Below are 16,143 nucleotides of genomic sequence, written 5' to 3'. Positions count from 1 at the left end.
AAAAAATAAAGCAGTGCTATCAGGTTGCTTTCTTAAATATTGAAAACTAACACTGATTAAATTCCACGCTTCTGTGTCCTCCCCAAATTGTATGTTATTTTTCACAGTGAAGTCACTGAGAGACACTGGATCATATTAGAATCTCAATAAAAGCTCAAATATAAGGCCAGTCCTTCTTTTCTACAGTTTAATCTTGGGGGAGGGGGAACCTTGACCTAAATTTAGATATCTTTGGTAACTCCATGCGGGGAAGCCCGTGTCCATGGACTTCCTCCTGATTGCTGTCTTTTATGGCATTTGCTAGATGTGACAGTGAAGAAATAAGTGGGTCATTATCAGTGCTGTACCGCTGTCCCCGAGGGAAACCCCGCCTATGTCCTACTGATAGATACTGTCAGCCTTAACATGTTCATGTATCAGAAATCATTTTATTTTCCTACACAAACAATATTTGCCATTGTGCTGCCGAATTGGAGTGACACAGAATCACACTGTGTTTATTTAGACTTAAAAGCCTAGAGGGCTTGTGGAGCTATGCTAAAAATGGCATAGAGTGAGCGCAAACAACTTCTTCACTCCGTATATATTGATTTCTCCCTTGAGATCTTTTCTGTGTCCCTCTTGGATTTGTAGAAGTGTCAAACTTTAAAGTCAAACTTTAAGAAAATTACCTTTTATTTTCACCTGGTAGAATAGCTAATACAATAGTTAGCATATTTATATTTTTGGAAAGTTCAGATGTGTCTGCTTTTGCAAATCTTAGAATTGTGATAATTGGGAAAAATGATATCCATTAGAAACCCGTTTGTTAGGCCCTTTTACACGTTGCTGGTGAGAGTGCAAAGTAATATACAGTGATCTTTGATTTCAGAAGTCGCTTGTGTTTTAACTGTGATGCTTTTCTGTAAATGCAAAATTCTTATAACCTGAAATTTTTCTCCCTTGTATCTACTGTTGTTTCCAGGGCTGTTCAAAGACTTCCCTTTTTACATTTGCATTTCTTGAGTATCCTGTGGTTTTCATAATACAAAGCAGCTTCTTCAGGGCTCCTGAGGGTGTGGAAGGCAGGTCCTTTGCTGGGCTGATTGCTCTTTTGGGGTCCTGGAGCCTACCACACATCCTAGAGAGTAAAACTGGGAACAGGTGTACAGTTTCAGTCTCCTCACAGGACTTTAGGATAGTAGAATTGTTTAATAGTTTATAGTCACTGTGGTAGGATTTATCAGAAATTGCTCTTCCTTCTTGCTTTGGAAAAAATAATGTGTGATATTATAATCTTTGTTACTAAAAGCCTTCTTTTCTCTGTAGGATCAAAGTGCTTGACTTTGTTGGTTGAAATCCACCCTGTTAACAATGTGAAGGTTCTAAAGGCTGTGGATAGCTATATTTGGGTTCAGGTAAGTAAGCATGCCATTCGTCACTTACCTCATTAATCAAAAGGTATGCAGCCTGGAGGAATTGGGGTTTACAAAGTACTTTCACTCTATCATTATCATATTTACTCCTCAGAACAGTCTTGTAGACTACTGCGCTGGAAGTATCCGCTGTTTCTTTGCAAGCATGGAAATTAAGAACTCGAAGCTAGCTCCACCAACTCTGTCATGCTATCATTTGTTTCATAGTAATGTAATGTTTTCTCATAAAATATCAAATATTAAATATTTTCTCATTATAAAATATCAAATATTAAATATAATTAATATTTTCTCATGGTAAAATATCAAATATTATAAATTATTAAACACATTTAAGGGAAGCTTTAAAATGGTCTATGTAATGTATTTACATGGTTGACAGATTAAATATCTATGATTAAATGGCTTAATGCCTGAATTTATCAACTTCAAGAGTTGATGCAGAAACTGCATGTATAGTGTAGATGGCATAGATATAGTCAGTCCTCATTATTTGGAGATTCCATATTTGCAAATTCTATTCCTAAAATGTATTTGGAACGCCTAAATTAAACACTTATATACTTGGCCAGTTATGTGCAGATATATGCTGAGTGGTGAAAGAATTTGTCACCTAACATGCACATTCGCAATTGAGGTTGAACATGGCGATGCCCTAACTTTTTTGTTTTAGCTCTCATACTAAAATGACGGCTGTTTTCATGGCCTAGTTCCATCTTTTGTGCTTTTTCCTGGCGATTTCATTGTTTAAACGGCTTCCAGGCATAGCGCTGAGGCACTGCCTAGTGTTCCTAAGTGCGAGAAGACTGTCATATGCCTTAGGGAGAAAGTATGTGTTTCAGATAAGCTTCATTCAGGCATGAGTTACTGTGCTGTTGGCCATGAGGTTAAGGAGTGTCTTTAAATAGAAACACACAAAACAAAGTTATATACTGATCTATTGACAAACATATTGTGACTAGAGGCTTCCAAGAATTTATCCTTGTTTGGGTTTGGATCATAATCCCAAAAGACAATCCTGAACAACATAATCCTAAATGTTGAAATCCTGAAAGATGAAAATCCCTGATGTCTAAAGTCCCAAAAGTCATGATCACAAGATAGTTAGGATACACGAGTGTCTATACTTTCAAAACTGTGTATGTTATTATTGCCTATTTTATTGTATACAGTGGACTATGAAGTGTTCTTTTGTGTTTTGCTTCTCAGATAATTCTTCTTTTAAAAATGTCAGTACATCTTTTTTTTTTTTTTTTTTGAGACGGAGTCTCGCTCTGTCTCCCAGGCTGGAGTGCAGTGGCGTGATCTCCACTCACTGCAAGCTCCACCTCCCAGGTTCACACCATTCTCCTGTCTCAGCCTCCCGTGTAGCTGGGACTACAGGTGCCCGCCACTGTGCCTGGCCAATTTTTGTATTTTTAGTAGAGACGGGGTTTCACAGTGTTAGCCAGGATGGTCTCAATCTCCTGACCTCATGATCCACCCATCTCGGCCTCCCAAAGTGCTAGGATTACAGGCGTGAGCCACCGCGCCCAGCTGTCAGTACATCTTTTAAATAATTTTTAAAATTATTATCTTCCAGAATTATATTTTTGGGATTTTGATCTTTTGGGATTTCAATATTTAGGATATGGCATTTGGGACTGTGTCTTTCAGAATTATGATAAACTCCCTTTGTATTTTCCCTAGAAACAATGATTCAATATTCAGTATACAGCATTTGTGGTGATGTTACAGAACATAACTACTACAAATAATTTGAATCAACTGTATGTGTTCATGCGGTGCTACAGCATAATTTTCTTTCGCCTAATTTCACATTTTGTTACAGGGTCAAAATATCGTTTCTTTTGGTCTAGCTGGAGTCAATCTGCACCACTCAAAGTGTCTGCCTTTCTGTCCCCCAAGCTACTACCAGCCTCCAGCCTATGGGCCTCCCTATTCCAGTGGGTTAGGTGAGAGGGTTGTCTTTGTCTGCCCAGGGTCCTCCCCTGTCAGCCAGTCCTTTCAGCTGCACATTTCCCAGCCACTCCTGACAGCACTGTGGGTCACTCCTCAATTCCAGACATGGCCTAGCCTGAAGCTCCCAAGCTGCATTCCCCTACCCTCAGGAAGCTACTCTGTCTACACTGTCATCAGTGTGGGGCGGCTGGGGGACAGAGTATGCTTCCCTTTTCTGGTCTGTTCTTTGGCTTCCTCAGCATCTTGTTAGGGCCATATAGATGGTGGAGACATGACTGAAAGATTGGGGTAACTAAAGGGAATTGGAACATAGAAAGGGGAAAAGTTTTTAAAAGCAAGTGGTTGTATACATTGCAAATATATTAAAAACTACCAGAAATTGTATATACTAAAGTGGTTAAAATGGTAAATTTTATGTTATGTGAACTCAGTTTAAAAAAAAGTGGCTGGGTGCGGCAGCTCATGCCTATGATCCTAGCACTTTGGGAGGCTAAGGAGGGTGGATTGCCAGAGCTCAGGAGTTTGAGACCAGCCTGACCAACATGGCGAAACCCCATCTCTACTAAAAATATAAAAATTAGCCAGGCATTGTGGTGCACTACTGTAATCCCATCTACTCGGAAGGCTGAGGTGGGAGAATCGCTTGAACCTGGGAGGCAGAGGTTTCAGTGAGCCAAGATTGTGCCATTGCACTCCAGCCTGGGCAACAGAGCAAAACTCCATCTCAAAAAAAAGAAAAAAAAAGTTAAAAGTACGTGGAACAGGACAGCATCTATAGGCCAAAGGAAAGGTCCCCACCCAAATAAAGTAAAACTTGTACTCATTCTGTGGACCCATCTCAGTCCCTAGCCCTGCCTCCTGCCCCTGTGTCTATGCCTCTGGAGAGAGAAACTCCTCCAAACCCCAGTGGCAAATCCCCATCTTCTCCCTCCTGCCTCTAGAGAAATGACATCTACTGTCCATTGAGTTGGTCTTGCCCTGGGATCAATTTCCTTTTTCTTATAAAAACATCCATGGTGATCTCCAGTAGCACATTTTCCTAACTCTGCATGTGTAGTCTTGACCACCTACACAGAGGAGGACAGTGGCAGGTGGGGCTTGGATCCCAATCCGGGACCCTTTGAGTGTTCCCTTTCAACATGAGGTGTGTCTTCAAGATAGTTCCAGTGGGTAATTCCACACCCTCTACACACCTCCAAAGACCAATATTCATTCTAAGTCTAGCTCCTTATTTGTGAAGGTAAATTTTCCTAAGTAAATATAATCTGCTGATTCCCGAAGTAACTCATCCATACCCTTGGTTGTACGATCCTGTCACTAGGATTTTCATCCTAAGCCACAAGCATCCATTTACCAAACACTGGATTTTCATTTGTTCTATAGTGTGTATATTACGTGATTCAATATAATAACTCACTTACTGTCTTGCTTTTTCAAATAATATTTAAAAGGCATGTTTATAGATAGATCCAGACCTTCCAATTGTTAGGACATAGCCCAGAAATTGTTTTACATTCTTGGCTTTTTTCAAAAACTAAAGCAGTGCTCTCAGGTTGCTTTCTTAAATATTGAAAACTAACACTGATTAAATTCCATGCTTCTATGCCATCCCCAAATTGTATGTTATCACCTTGAGTGCTTTTGTAGAGCTGTGTCTGAAGCCTGTCTGCTTTTGGTTTCCAGGCCTTACTCTAGGAACACCTTATAATAGAAAGTAAAACAACACCTACCTAAATGGGACTTTAAAAATAACATTCTCCCTGATTGTCACAGGAAAACCAGGCAGAGGTTTAGAGGTTGGCAGTTACACCTCTTCAGCACCTCAGTCCATGTCACGTTCCTAAGCAGGCATGCCCTGGCCACCTCTGTAGAGCTGGAGGCCATACCATCTTCCGTAGGAGCAGATATCTCCATATTTTGAGGCCCTGAACATTTGTTCTCCTATCCTGTATGTGGTGTCATTCATCTCTGCTTTTCCTCAACTCCTGTACACAAAGTATCTTGTTTGATGTGCGACATTTTCCAAATTATGAGACAGTTAGTTCTGTATTATTTTTGTAGCTGAATTTTGCATTGCTATTTTATAATTTTGACTTTATTGCTCTGAAGCATATGTTTTGCTTCTCATTTCTAAAAGGGAACTCAACTATAAATGTTCCAAAAATTGACTAGTACTATTTTAAATCTGATATGCAAATTTAGGACACTAGGAAATAATAAAAAATTGTCCTAAGTTTAGTCTGACTAATGACTGAGAGATTGGGACATAAAAGTTATGTCCTTTTATATTCAAGTTTTGGGTGAGGAAAAGAACAAAATTCATGGGTCTTTCATGCCGCAAAATAAAACGACTGGTTTACAGTTGCCCTTTTGAGTCATCCTGTGACCAATTTTTCCTCATTATCACAGCTGACAGGGTCAGGACTTGTGTTGCTGGCAGCCTGCTTTGTCCTGCAAACAGACACATAGTGGTGGACTCATATGGGAGAGCACAGAGGAGGAGGAATGGGGTGTACTTAAGCCTTTTCTTCCTGGTGACAGTCGTTCTGTGCTTTCAGGCTTGTAAATCCTCAACTCGTGTGACACCATGACTCACTGTTCTTTCTTGACAAGTTCTGGTTATGTTGTGCTTTGTCTCTTGGATGTGGGACTTTGGAAGTTGTCGTGGGGAATATGTTTGCTTGGCTCTCAAATTATATACTAGGTTTAGTTGCACAAAGACTTTGTTGATGTGTGTGTGTGTGTGTGTGAAATAGAACATTCTGTATAAATGTTGTTTGCATTATTTCTGATTGGTTTCAGAATCAAATATTCCAGATAGGAAGCACCATCCCTAGAAATAGCTTCAACTTTAACATTTACTGTTTATTTCACTTTATTTTTAGGCAGAGTCTTGCTCTCTATCACCCAGGCTAGAGTATAGTGGCATGATCTTGGCTCACTCCAACTTCCACCTCCTGGGTTCAAGTGATCCTTCCACCTCAACCTCCTGAGTAGCTGGGACTACAGGCACATGCCACCACACTTGGCTAATCTTTTGTATTTTTTGTAGAGATGGGGCCTTGCCATGTTGCCCAGGCTGGTTTTGAACTCCTGAGGTCAAGTGATCTGCCTGTCTTGGCTTCCTAAAGTGCTGGGGATACAGGTGTGAGCCACTGTGCCCAGCCAGAAGCCTTACTGTTTAAATAAGTGAAGATAGTGTTGTATTTGAGATCAATTCCCCTCTGGAAAGCTGAGGTCCTGACAGTGTTCTGTTTTCTTGCTTGCTTTGACCTGCAATATGTGTGTGTGCAGGTGATTCCCCTAAACTCTTCTGTGATTCCCAGTTTCTTCAATGGTATGTAATAGTACAGTCATCAAGCACAACTTTGGAAATACTTGTTCAAGCAAGGTAGTTGCTTACAATTATGATTAATTTCTTTTTTACAGTTTCTCTACCCACATGTTGAAAGTCATCCTCTTCCAGAGAACCATCTGTTACTGATTTCAGAAGAGAAATGTAAGTGTATCTTTAGGTGGAATATGGGAATTTCATGAATGGCATATCGTCTCCTAGTGTGGGACATGATTGAATCTTCTAGATATCCACCTGCCGTTGCCGAGGGTCCACTGAACTTTCATGTCCATATGAGACCTGGAATTCCTTGGGAAGGGCTTTTCCTTTGGCCCCCAAGTGTTGTTCCCTTTGGCTCTGTTCAGCTTTCTCATCCTGGGAATGATGGGCTCTTGCATACATGGATTTGCAATTTTGTGCCATGGTAGAATGTTTGTAGAACAGGTCATTTTTGTCATTTTTAGTTCATTTGTCTTTTGGGTGTCTGTCACAGTTGTCATTTTTAGTTCACCTGTCTTTTGGATGTCTGTCACAGTGGATAACTATAATATGGAGATGCTTGGATGGAGAGAGGGGAAGTTTATAGTAGCTAGAAGAATCCCATGGCAGAACTTGAGAAGACCTACTAACTTAGACAAATTCAGGTAGAGGCAAATAAGTTTAGGACATAAAAGGTTATGTCCTTCCATGATGATTTCAAGTTAGGAGAGGGAGAGGAAGGACAAAATTTACTAGTGGAGCTTTTAAGCTGTCTTTCGCATTACAAGATGAAACTGCTAGTTTATAGTTGGAAGGACAGGCTTGAGGGATAAGGCTTTGTTCAGTGTCTAAGCTCTTGTTCAGTTTTGTAACTAGGACCAGCAGAAGGTAAATATGGCTGAATTCAAATTGTTACCGATAGAAAGGGACCATCTACACAGATTGTCTTTAGTGTTCAGGGTTTTGTTCAAGTGAAATTGACCGCTATTAAAATGCTTCCCCAAAATGTCTCGTATAATGAGTTTTTATCTGGTATCTTCATACAAACAACTGTTTGGTATTTGGGAATTGGAGATAAACTCTGCTAAGTGAGCCCTTGTTAGCCCTATACAACACTGATGGTATAGGGAAGCCAAGTACTTGCTGAGGGAACCCAGGGAAGCAGGTGGGCTAAATGCTTCATGTATTGTTGATATTGAGGAGCAGAATAAATGCAGGACTTGAAATTAACTGTAAAGGGAAGATGGAGAAAAATGGGTTTTAAAAAGTTTTTGAACCTCTATTGTGAGGTTACAGTTTGTGATAATGTTGTTTTTATGGCCAGTTGTTCAATCTGCATTGCTTTTATGACACTGTTTTTACAAGTGTTAGGCGAAAATAGTACTCATATGTTTCCTTAAAGTTAAATTATCTTTCTCTGTTTTTCTTTTAAAGATATTGAGCAATTTCGTATCCATGTCACCCAAGAAGATGGAAATAGAGTGGTAAAGATTTGAAACTCTTTTCGCCTCATAGTTTTTGTTCCACAAAGAACTACATTACTAGACTGCTAAAGAAAATTATTATTATTGATATGTAATGTTTTCTTTATTTGATGACTTTTGAAGTATAGACTTGCTGTTCTAATGTGTGAAATGATACAAATATATATGAAGTTAATTATCCCATTTTTCTCTATCTCAACCCTCAATCTCAGTATCCTGAAGAAGCTGATAACAGCCTGTGTATCTTTCCACAGCTTTTACCTTGCTCGTGCAAACCTATGTAAGGTTGTATGTGGGGATTCAATTGTTTTTACCAAAGTAGAATCATAGTACATAAATTTACCTGCTGCTTTTGTGTTTGCTTTTGCTTAGCAGGTAAAAAGATCAGGAGTATCCCTATGGGTTACTAAAATAGAGATGTAACTAATTGGTTATTTACTCTAATTTTTATATGTACATATATGCATATCATGGGATCATACCATATATTTATACCATATATACAATCATACTATATATCATACCATATATGGGTTTCATAGAGTGTAATTTTTTTGCTTGTTTTCCACATGTACCTTTTTTTTAAAATCTCTTTTGTTCACAACCTGGTATGTATCATACTTTTCTCCATACTAATACTAATCTCCTACCCCCACCTCTGACCCACCCAGGGGCTTATTATCCATTTCTTACTCATTCAGCTTTGTGGAATTACCTACAAGTAAACTAGAATAGCTCCAATTCAGTCTCTTTAGAAGTAGATAATGGTCCCTGCTATGGATAGACATTCACTAAATTGCCAGTTTTTTGTTTTTGCTTTTGAATTATAAATCATCTTAAACTTTTTTTCCTATAGCCTTATGTACTGGTACATATATTTATTTGCGCTAAATCCTCAGGGATGGAGTGTTTGATGGGTACATCCATTTAATAAATTCCAACAGATTTTTCCAGGTTGCTTTCCAAAAAATTTCTAACAGTTGACAATGTTTGAAGCAAAATTTAAGAGTACATTTTCCCTCAATTCATATCACGAAAAGGTATACTTACCTTTTAAAAAATTTCCAATTTGATGAGTTTAAATTGATCGTATATTATCTTAGTCTGTATCTCCCTTAATATTAATGCATTTCACCATCTTTTCCTCAGCATACTGGCTATTTGATTTGCTTTTTCAAAAATTGTTTAGTTGTATCCTTATCTATTTTTCTACTGGGCTGTCTTTTTCTTGATAATTTATATAGGTTCTTAATATGTTACTGATATTAAAAATGATTTTCTTCAGTATTTAGTCTGCATCAAAATTGTCTCTGAAGATTTTAATGTTTCTCTGAAGATTTTAAAGTTAAATGAACAAGTTGAAACAGAAAATGGCACTTACAAATTGTGTATCAGCTATTGAAAGCCTTGAATCAAGAAGCCTGGCTGGAACATTGCCAGGAGAAAGTGTGTCACTGAAGCTCTGGGCTACCATTGTCCTGCAGGGGAGCATAAGGACAGACAGGGCCAGGGGTCAGAAGAGGGTCAAGCCCAGGAGGAAAGATCAAGGCTGAATCCCAAAGCCAGTGATGAGAATTTAGAAGAGAAATAAATAAGCAAGTTGGGGTCAGGAACTGGGAATGAGCATAGACAGGGGACTGACTGGTTAGAAGAGGGCTTGAGAGCAGAGAGAGAGAGGCAGGCAGACACACACTGGGAAGAGTGATGGAGAGGACACCTGTCAGCAGCCCAGAAAAGATTCTGCCATTCAAGATGGTACAGCTTTAGCATTCCTTAATTCACATGTGTTCTTCCAAGAAGTACTTCTGCCCTCATTTTTAAAGGCTTAGATGACAGCTTCATACAGCATAAGTATAAGACTATCTCTATCATGCAGGGATGTTGCAAAGAATATGCAATTCCACATATTCTTTGCAACATCCCTGCATGATAGAGATGGTATTAGGCTTATCCCTATTTTACAGAGAAGACAGCAGCCAAGACTCACAGAGGTGAGGTGACTCTAGAGAGGAACAAAATTGAGATTTGAACCTGGGTATGCTACAATCTGACATTCATGTTCTTGTTAGTACATACCTTTACCTGGAATGGTTCTCAAAATCTACTCCAACTCAACAAATTTCAGAAAAATGATTGCCCAAAGTTTAGAGACAGACAGGTCCTCTTGGATCTTTTCTCTGGCATCACTTTCCTCTTGTCTAAATGTAATGGACAGGGTAAGCAGGAAATAGTGGTTTACAACTCTTTATGCCACATGGTTCCCCTCAAGTTCCAAGTTACCATGGGTGAAGAAATCCCTGTGAGGATTAAGGAGAGTTTAGGCGTGAACATGGACCAGTCCGGTGTTTCTTTTTTCTTTATTTCTTCTACCCCAACCTGTCTTTATTCTTTACTCTTTACTCATCTATCTCAATGTAGATTCCTTTTGCTTAATAAGCATTTTGAGGAAAGTTAATTCTTAACTGCTTCTGTTAAATTATTTTGAGGTCAGCTGATGCACTGAAAGGGCACTGGGAGGATTCCAAGACATAGATTCCAGACCTTGCTGAACTAACTATGCAGCCTAATCTAAGTGCTGAGAGCCTCAGTTTTCTTACGTGTTAAGGGATTGAATTGGATGGTTTCTAGAATCTCCTGATTTTAAAGTTCCATAGTTCTGACTTTGTTACTTAGTAAACAAATATTTTATACTTATAATATCTTTGGCAATTTACTCTTGTACACCTTATTTCATTTTCTGCCTTTTGTTTTGTTTTTTTGTTTTTTTATTATACTTCATGTTCTAGGGTACATGTGCACAACGTGCAGGTTTGTTACATATGTATACATGTGCCACGTTGGTGTGCTGCACCCATTAACTCGTCATTTACATTAGGTATATCTCCTAATGGTATCCTTCCCCTCTCCCTCCACCCCACAACAGACCCTGGTGTGTGATGTTCCCCTTCCTGTGTCCAAGTGTTCTCATTGTTCAGTTCCCACCTATGAGTGAGAACATGTGGTGTTCGGTTTTCTGTTCTTGGGATAGTTTGCTGAGAATGATGGTTTCCAGCTGCATCCATGTCCCTATAAGACATGAACTCATCCATTTTTATGGCTGCATAGTATTCCATGCAGGCATAAAAAAGGATTTTTTTCTTTTTTTGAGATGGAGTCTTGCTCTGTCACCCAGACTGGAATGCAGTGGTGTAATCTCGGCTCACTGTAACCTCCATCTCTTGGGTTCAAGTGATTCTCCTGCCTCAGCCTCCCGATTAGCTGGGATTACAGGTGTGCACCACCATGCCTGGCTAATTTTTGTATTTTTTTTAGTAGAGATGGGGTTTCACCATGTTGACCAGGCTGGTCTCAAACTCCTGACCTCAGGTGATCCACCTACCTCAGCCTCCCAAAGTGCTGGGATTACAGATGTGAGCCACTGTGCCTGGCCCATTTTCCGCCTTCTGAACAAACATTCCTTGAGCACTGTTACATGCTAGAAACAATCAATGCATTGGTAATAGAAACATGTTGTAGAAGAGTGTGTACTCTTTGCGGAGGCTTATAGCATTAATTAAAATGTAATTGTCATAGAAGCATGCCAGTGCACCATGGGAAAACAGGTGAGGATTATATTACATCTTGGGGATGTGAGGGAAGGCTTTGTGTAGAACACAATGTGTAAGTCAGGCCTTGAAGAATGAGTAGTTAAGTACTGCTGAGAGATGGGCAATATCATCGTACTCATAATGGGAGACATAAAGGTGAGAGGCATGCCCAAAGCTGCATGGTTGGTTTATGGCCAAACTGGGGTCATTGTCTACTACTTTCCACTGCCAGGCCTGAGTTTTTCCTTGGCATCACAGCCTTTGTCTTTGGTAGTGGAGGGTTCTTGTCTGCAGAGGCTTGACTTGAGAGAGTTAGGTACAGAACAGTAAATTCCGAATCTTCTATTAATGCAGCTATTGATTTGTGGGAGGTGTGGTGTTGTCTTCAACAGCCTCAGCCTGTCTGCTAAACTAAGAGCAATAATACAATCATATATTATAAGTGGGAAGAAGAGGAGGCAATGAAACGATGTCTTAAAACATTTCTGGAAAGACTGTGTGTGCTAGGGGTGGGGAGCTTCTAACAGTGAACTGTGGAAATATTTACATGTATCATAAAGATAGACATGGAAAATAATTATGAATTCCAGATATGTTCTCCTTTAAAAGTTATTCATACTTTTTTTTTTTTCATTTTTAGTTGATTAAAAATTCTGGCCATCTCCCGAGAGACAGAATAGCTGAGGATTTCGTTTGGGCTCAGTGGGATATGTCAGAACAGAGATTATACTACATTGACCTGAAGGTAAAAAAACTAGTTCATGGGCGCTCCTTTTTTTTTTTTTAACAAAAATATTAATTTTTTTAGAGACAGGGTCTTGCTCTCTTGCTGAGACTGGAGCCCAGTGGTGTGATCATAGGTCACTGCAGCCTTGAACTCCAGGGCTCAAGTGATCCTCCCGCCTCAGGCTCCTAAAACATGGATTACAGGCATGAGCCATAGTGCTTGGCCCCAGCACTTTTTTTATAAGAACAATTTGATTTTGACATTATTACTGCAGTTCACTAATTACTACATTTTCATTGATGGAAATAGTCAGTGAAGTTTTATTAAACATAATGATGAAAAGATTTTCGTAATTGTTTGCTTCTTGACTGCTTCCTTTTCTTTTTTTCCTAGTTTTTAAATAAATATGCCATTCTGTTTTCTCTTTTAGAAATCAAGGAGTATCTTAAAATGTATCCAGTTTTATGCTGATGAGAGCTATAACTTAATGGTAAGTCCAGAAAATGATCACACTACAGGAGAGTTTATGATACATTACTCTTTTTTTTTTTTTTTTTTTTTTTGAGATGGAGTCTTGCTCTGTCGCCCAGGCTGGAGTGCAGTGGTGTGATCTCGGCTTACTGCAAGCTCCACCTCCTGGGTTCACGCCATTCTTCTGCCTCAGCCTCCCGAGTAGCTGGGAGTACAGGTGCCCGCCACCCTGCCTGGCTAATTTTTTTGTATTTTTAGTAGAGATGGGGTTTCACCGTATTATCCAGGATTGTCTGGATGTCCTGACCTCGTGATCCGCCCGCCTCGGCCTCCCAAAGTGCTGGGATTACAGGCGTGAGCCACCACCGATACATTACCCTCTTTTAAGAGAATTGTTATTATAAGCAGCACTTTAGCATTCCTGATGTTTGTGTTAGTCACTCGTATGAGCAAGTAAAATTAGTTCTTGCCATCTCCAGGCTTCCACTCTATAACAAATCCAGTTCATTAGGTCTTTAGAAGAACACACACCAGAAATGTCCGCTAACTGAATGCTTCACATCAAAGAAACACGTGTAAGTGAGGATTAGTAGAAGGTATTAGGTTGGCACAAAAGTAATTGCGGTTTCTAATCATTTAAAAGTAATGGCAAGAACTGCAGTTACTTTTACACCAACCTAATAATTTTTGGGGTCTATAAGCGATAGCTTTAAGGGGTTACAAGTTATTTGACCCAAAGGACTTGTGAGGATGGTGGATTTGAGAATAAAGAGACAAGTCAATGAGAGGGTATAGTTTAACCAAAATCTAGCATTACCCCTGAAAAAGCTATTTGGAACATTAGCATTGTGTTGCATCGATGGAAAAAAAAAAAAAAAAACTTCTAAAAATAGGAAAATTTAAATTTAAGAATTTGAATTTTTGAAAAGATTTTTAAAAGGTTAGCATTGTGGTGAAGAGTCCTTAATATCTTTGTGATGGGCAATACAGTGTTGGTTTTTTTTTTTTTTTTTTTTTTTTTGTTTTTTTCTTTTTTAGACAGAGTCTTACTCTGTTGCCCTGACTGGAGTGTAGTGGCATGATCTCTTCTCACTGCAACCTCTGCCTCCTGGATTCAATCAATTATCCTGCCTCAGCCTCCCTAGTACCTGGGATTACAGGCACCTGTCACCATGACCAGCTAATTTTTGTATTTTAGTAGGGATGGGATTTCACCATGTTGGCCAGGCTGGTATTGAACTCCTGACCTCAAGCAATCCACTTGCCTTGGCCTCCCAAGGTTCTGGAATTACAGGTGTGAGCCACCGTGCCGGCCTATTCTTGAGTAGGACTAATGTTGCTGTCTAATACAGATTGTTATGCCGTTGCAAGAATTACACTTACCCATCCTGCGCTTCTGTTGGCTCATCTACTGTCCTTCTAAAGACACCCAGTCTTTCCTTTCTTACTCAGTCATTTATGTCTTGTAAAAGATGGTTGCTTCCAGTTGGTCTATTGTACAATCTGTTTTTGATATTCAAATCTAAGACAAAGTTTGTCAAGCATTAACCCTTTAAGAAATAAATAAACATCAAGCTCATGATTGTATGTAAACTCCAGAGTATTTTCAATGGACTTTCTATGCAATGGATTTGGAGTATAACCTCTGAAGATAATGATGGTTACATTTCATTATTAGGCAAGCACAATATTTTTCTGGTTCACTTGGGCTTGCTCTGGTTTTCAGAACTGTCATCACTTTCATTGTGGGTTCATTTTCTTCTGATTTTTTTGACAGTTTGAAGTACCCTTGGACGTATCGTTAAGCAACTCGGGATTTAAGTAAGTTATTCATAGGTCGTTACTAATTTTTATAGATACTTGTGGGCAAAATGATTATATTTATTCCTACTTTATGCTATGCAGATAAAAAGAGAGTTTGATATACTGTGTCCATCTTTTTTTGTATTCCCATTCTCCATAGCAAATACAAACAACTTTATCAAACATGAACCCAAGATTTTACATATAAAGTCAATTGTATTGATTTTCTTAGCCATTTATTTCTGTAGTGCATCTCCATTTATTTTGATATATGGATATACCCTTCTCCCTGTGATTAAATAGAAGGATTCGATGGGTCAGAGAGCTACACTGAGAATCAAACATCGAAACCCTTTTTATTGCCATCAAAGAGGATGTCACAGGTCAATCCACTTGTAGCTCAGTTGAGTTTATTGTTTTTTTTCTGTTTTCCTTTTTACACAAAAGACAAGGGTTTTTCCTTTTTCCACTGTATTTTACATGTAGTGGAAACATGAGGTGCTTCTGAAAAAGTAAGCATAAGGCCATCAATGTGTAGAAGACATGAAAATCTTTCTAAATTAGAGTAATGATAATCCTGAACTGTTAAGTATTTCACTAGCTTTATTTCGTCATATATGAACATTTAGCTGTGCTTACTTTGAAACTAGTATGTGCATTACTGTCTATCGGAAAAGTTATAAAATTGTAAGATGAAAGTAATATTTTTTCCTTATCATTAGGCTAATGCCATTTATATACCATGTATTTTGAAAAAACGACAGAATTTATTAACCAAAAAAAAGTTATCTACTTAAATTTCTCAGGAATGTGTTTCCATTTCGGTGGGTATATTATTTAGTGGTTACTCACATCCTTTATGAAGGGATGTATTTTTAAATGCATACAATAATTTCTCATTCTTTGTGTTCTTAGACTTGTCAACTTTGGATGTGATTATCATCAAGACCGAGAAAAATTATCGAAACACCTGACTCTGTGTGTTTTTACCAACCGTACAGGTAAACTAGGGTTATATTTATCAATTTATTCAACTGTACTTGAGTTCCAGACAAAATTTACTTATCCTTTAGCTATATGGAGTCTGAATATAGAACAGATCTACATTTTTATGTTGGTGATCATATGGATTGTCATATATCAAATCATCTTCATTAATTTTAAATATACACTATCTATATTGAGGAAGCCACAGTTGTTATTAACAGCAGAATTTTTCTTCTAGTAGTTATTATTTGTATGGTTCTAACAGAGAAGATGGATTTGTATTTAACCAATCTACATTTTCTCACCTGCTTCATCTTTTAACAAATGGCAAACAGCGATAGCTGTGCTTTCTGGGTCAGGCTTACTGATGTGTTTGGTTCTAAACTTGTGTACT

The 16,143-nt window shown here is 38.6% G+C and overlaps 1 protein-coding gene across 4 annotated transcripts in view; it reads left to right on the top strand.

Annotated features, from left to right (window-relative positions):
- GSAP (gamma-secretase activating protein) overlaps positions 1 to 16,143 on the top strand; it is a 105,132-nt gene that overhangs the window by 27,488 nt on the left and 61,501 nt on the right. For all 4 annotated transcript variants that reach the window (XM_030932585.1, XM_030932582.1, XM_030932584.1 and 1 more), the window contains 7 exons: positions 1,309 to 1,397; positions 6,807 to 6,876; positions 8,125 to 8,174; positions 12,402 to 12,506; positions 12,919 to 12,978; positions 14,737 to 14,780; positions 15,678 to 15,763. In XM_030932585.1, coding sequence (XP_030788445.1) covers positions 1,309 to 1,397; positions 6,807 to 6,876; positions 8,125 to 8,174; positions 12,402 to 12,506; positions 12,919 to 12,978; positions 14,737 to 14,780; positions 15,678 to 15,763 — 504 coding nt within the window. The remainder of the gene's footprint in view (positions 1 to 1,308; positions 1,398 to 6,806; positions 6,877 to 8,124; positions 8,175 to 12,401; positions 12,507 to 12,918; positions 12,979 to 14,736; positions 14,781 to 15,677; positions 15,764 to 16,143) is intronic.

This window comes from Rhinopithecus roxellana, chromosome 6, assembly GCF_007565055.1.
Source record: "Rhinopithecus roxellana isolate Shanxi Qingling chromosome 6, ASM756505v1, whole genome shotgun sequence".
NCBI classification, from domain to species: Eukaryota; Metazoa; Chordata; class Mammalia; order Primates; family Cercopithecidae; genus Rhinopithecus; species Rhinopithecus roxellana.
The sequence above is the reverse complement of the archived record's forward strand: the minus strand, read 5'-3'. Positions and strand labels throughout refer to the sequence as shown.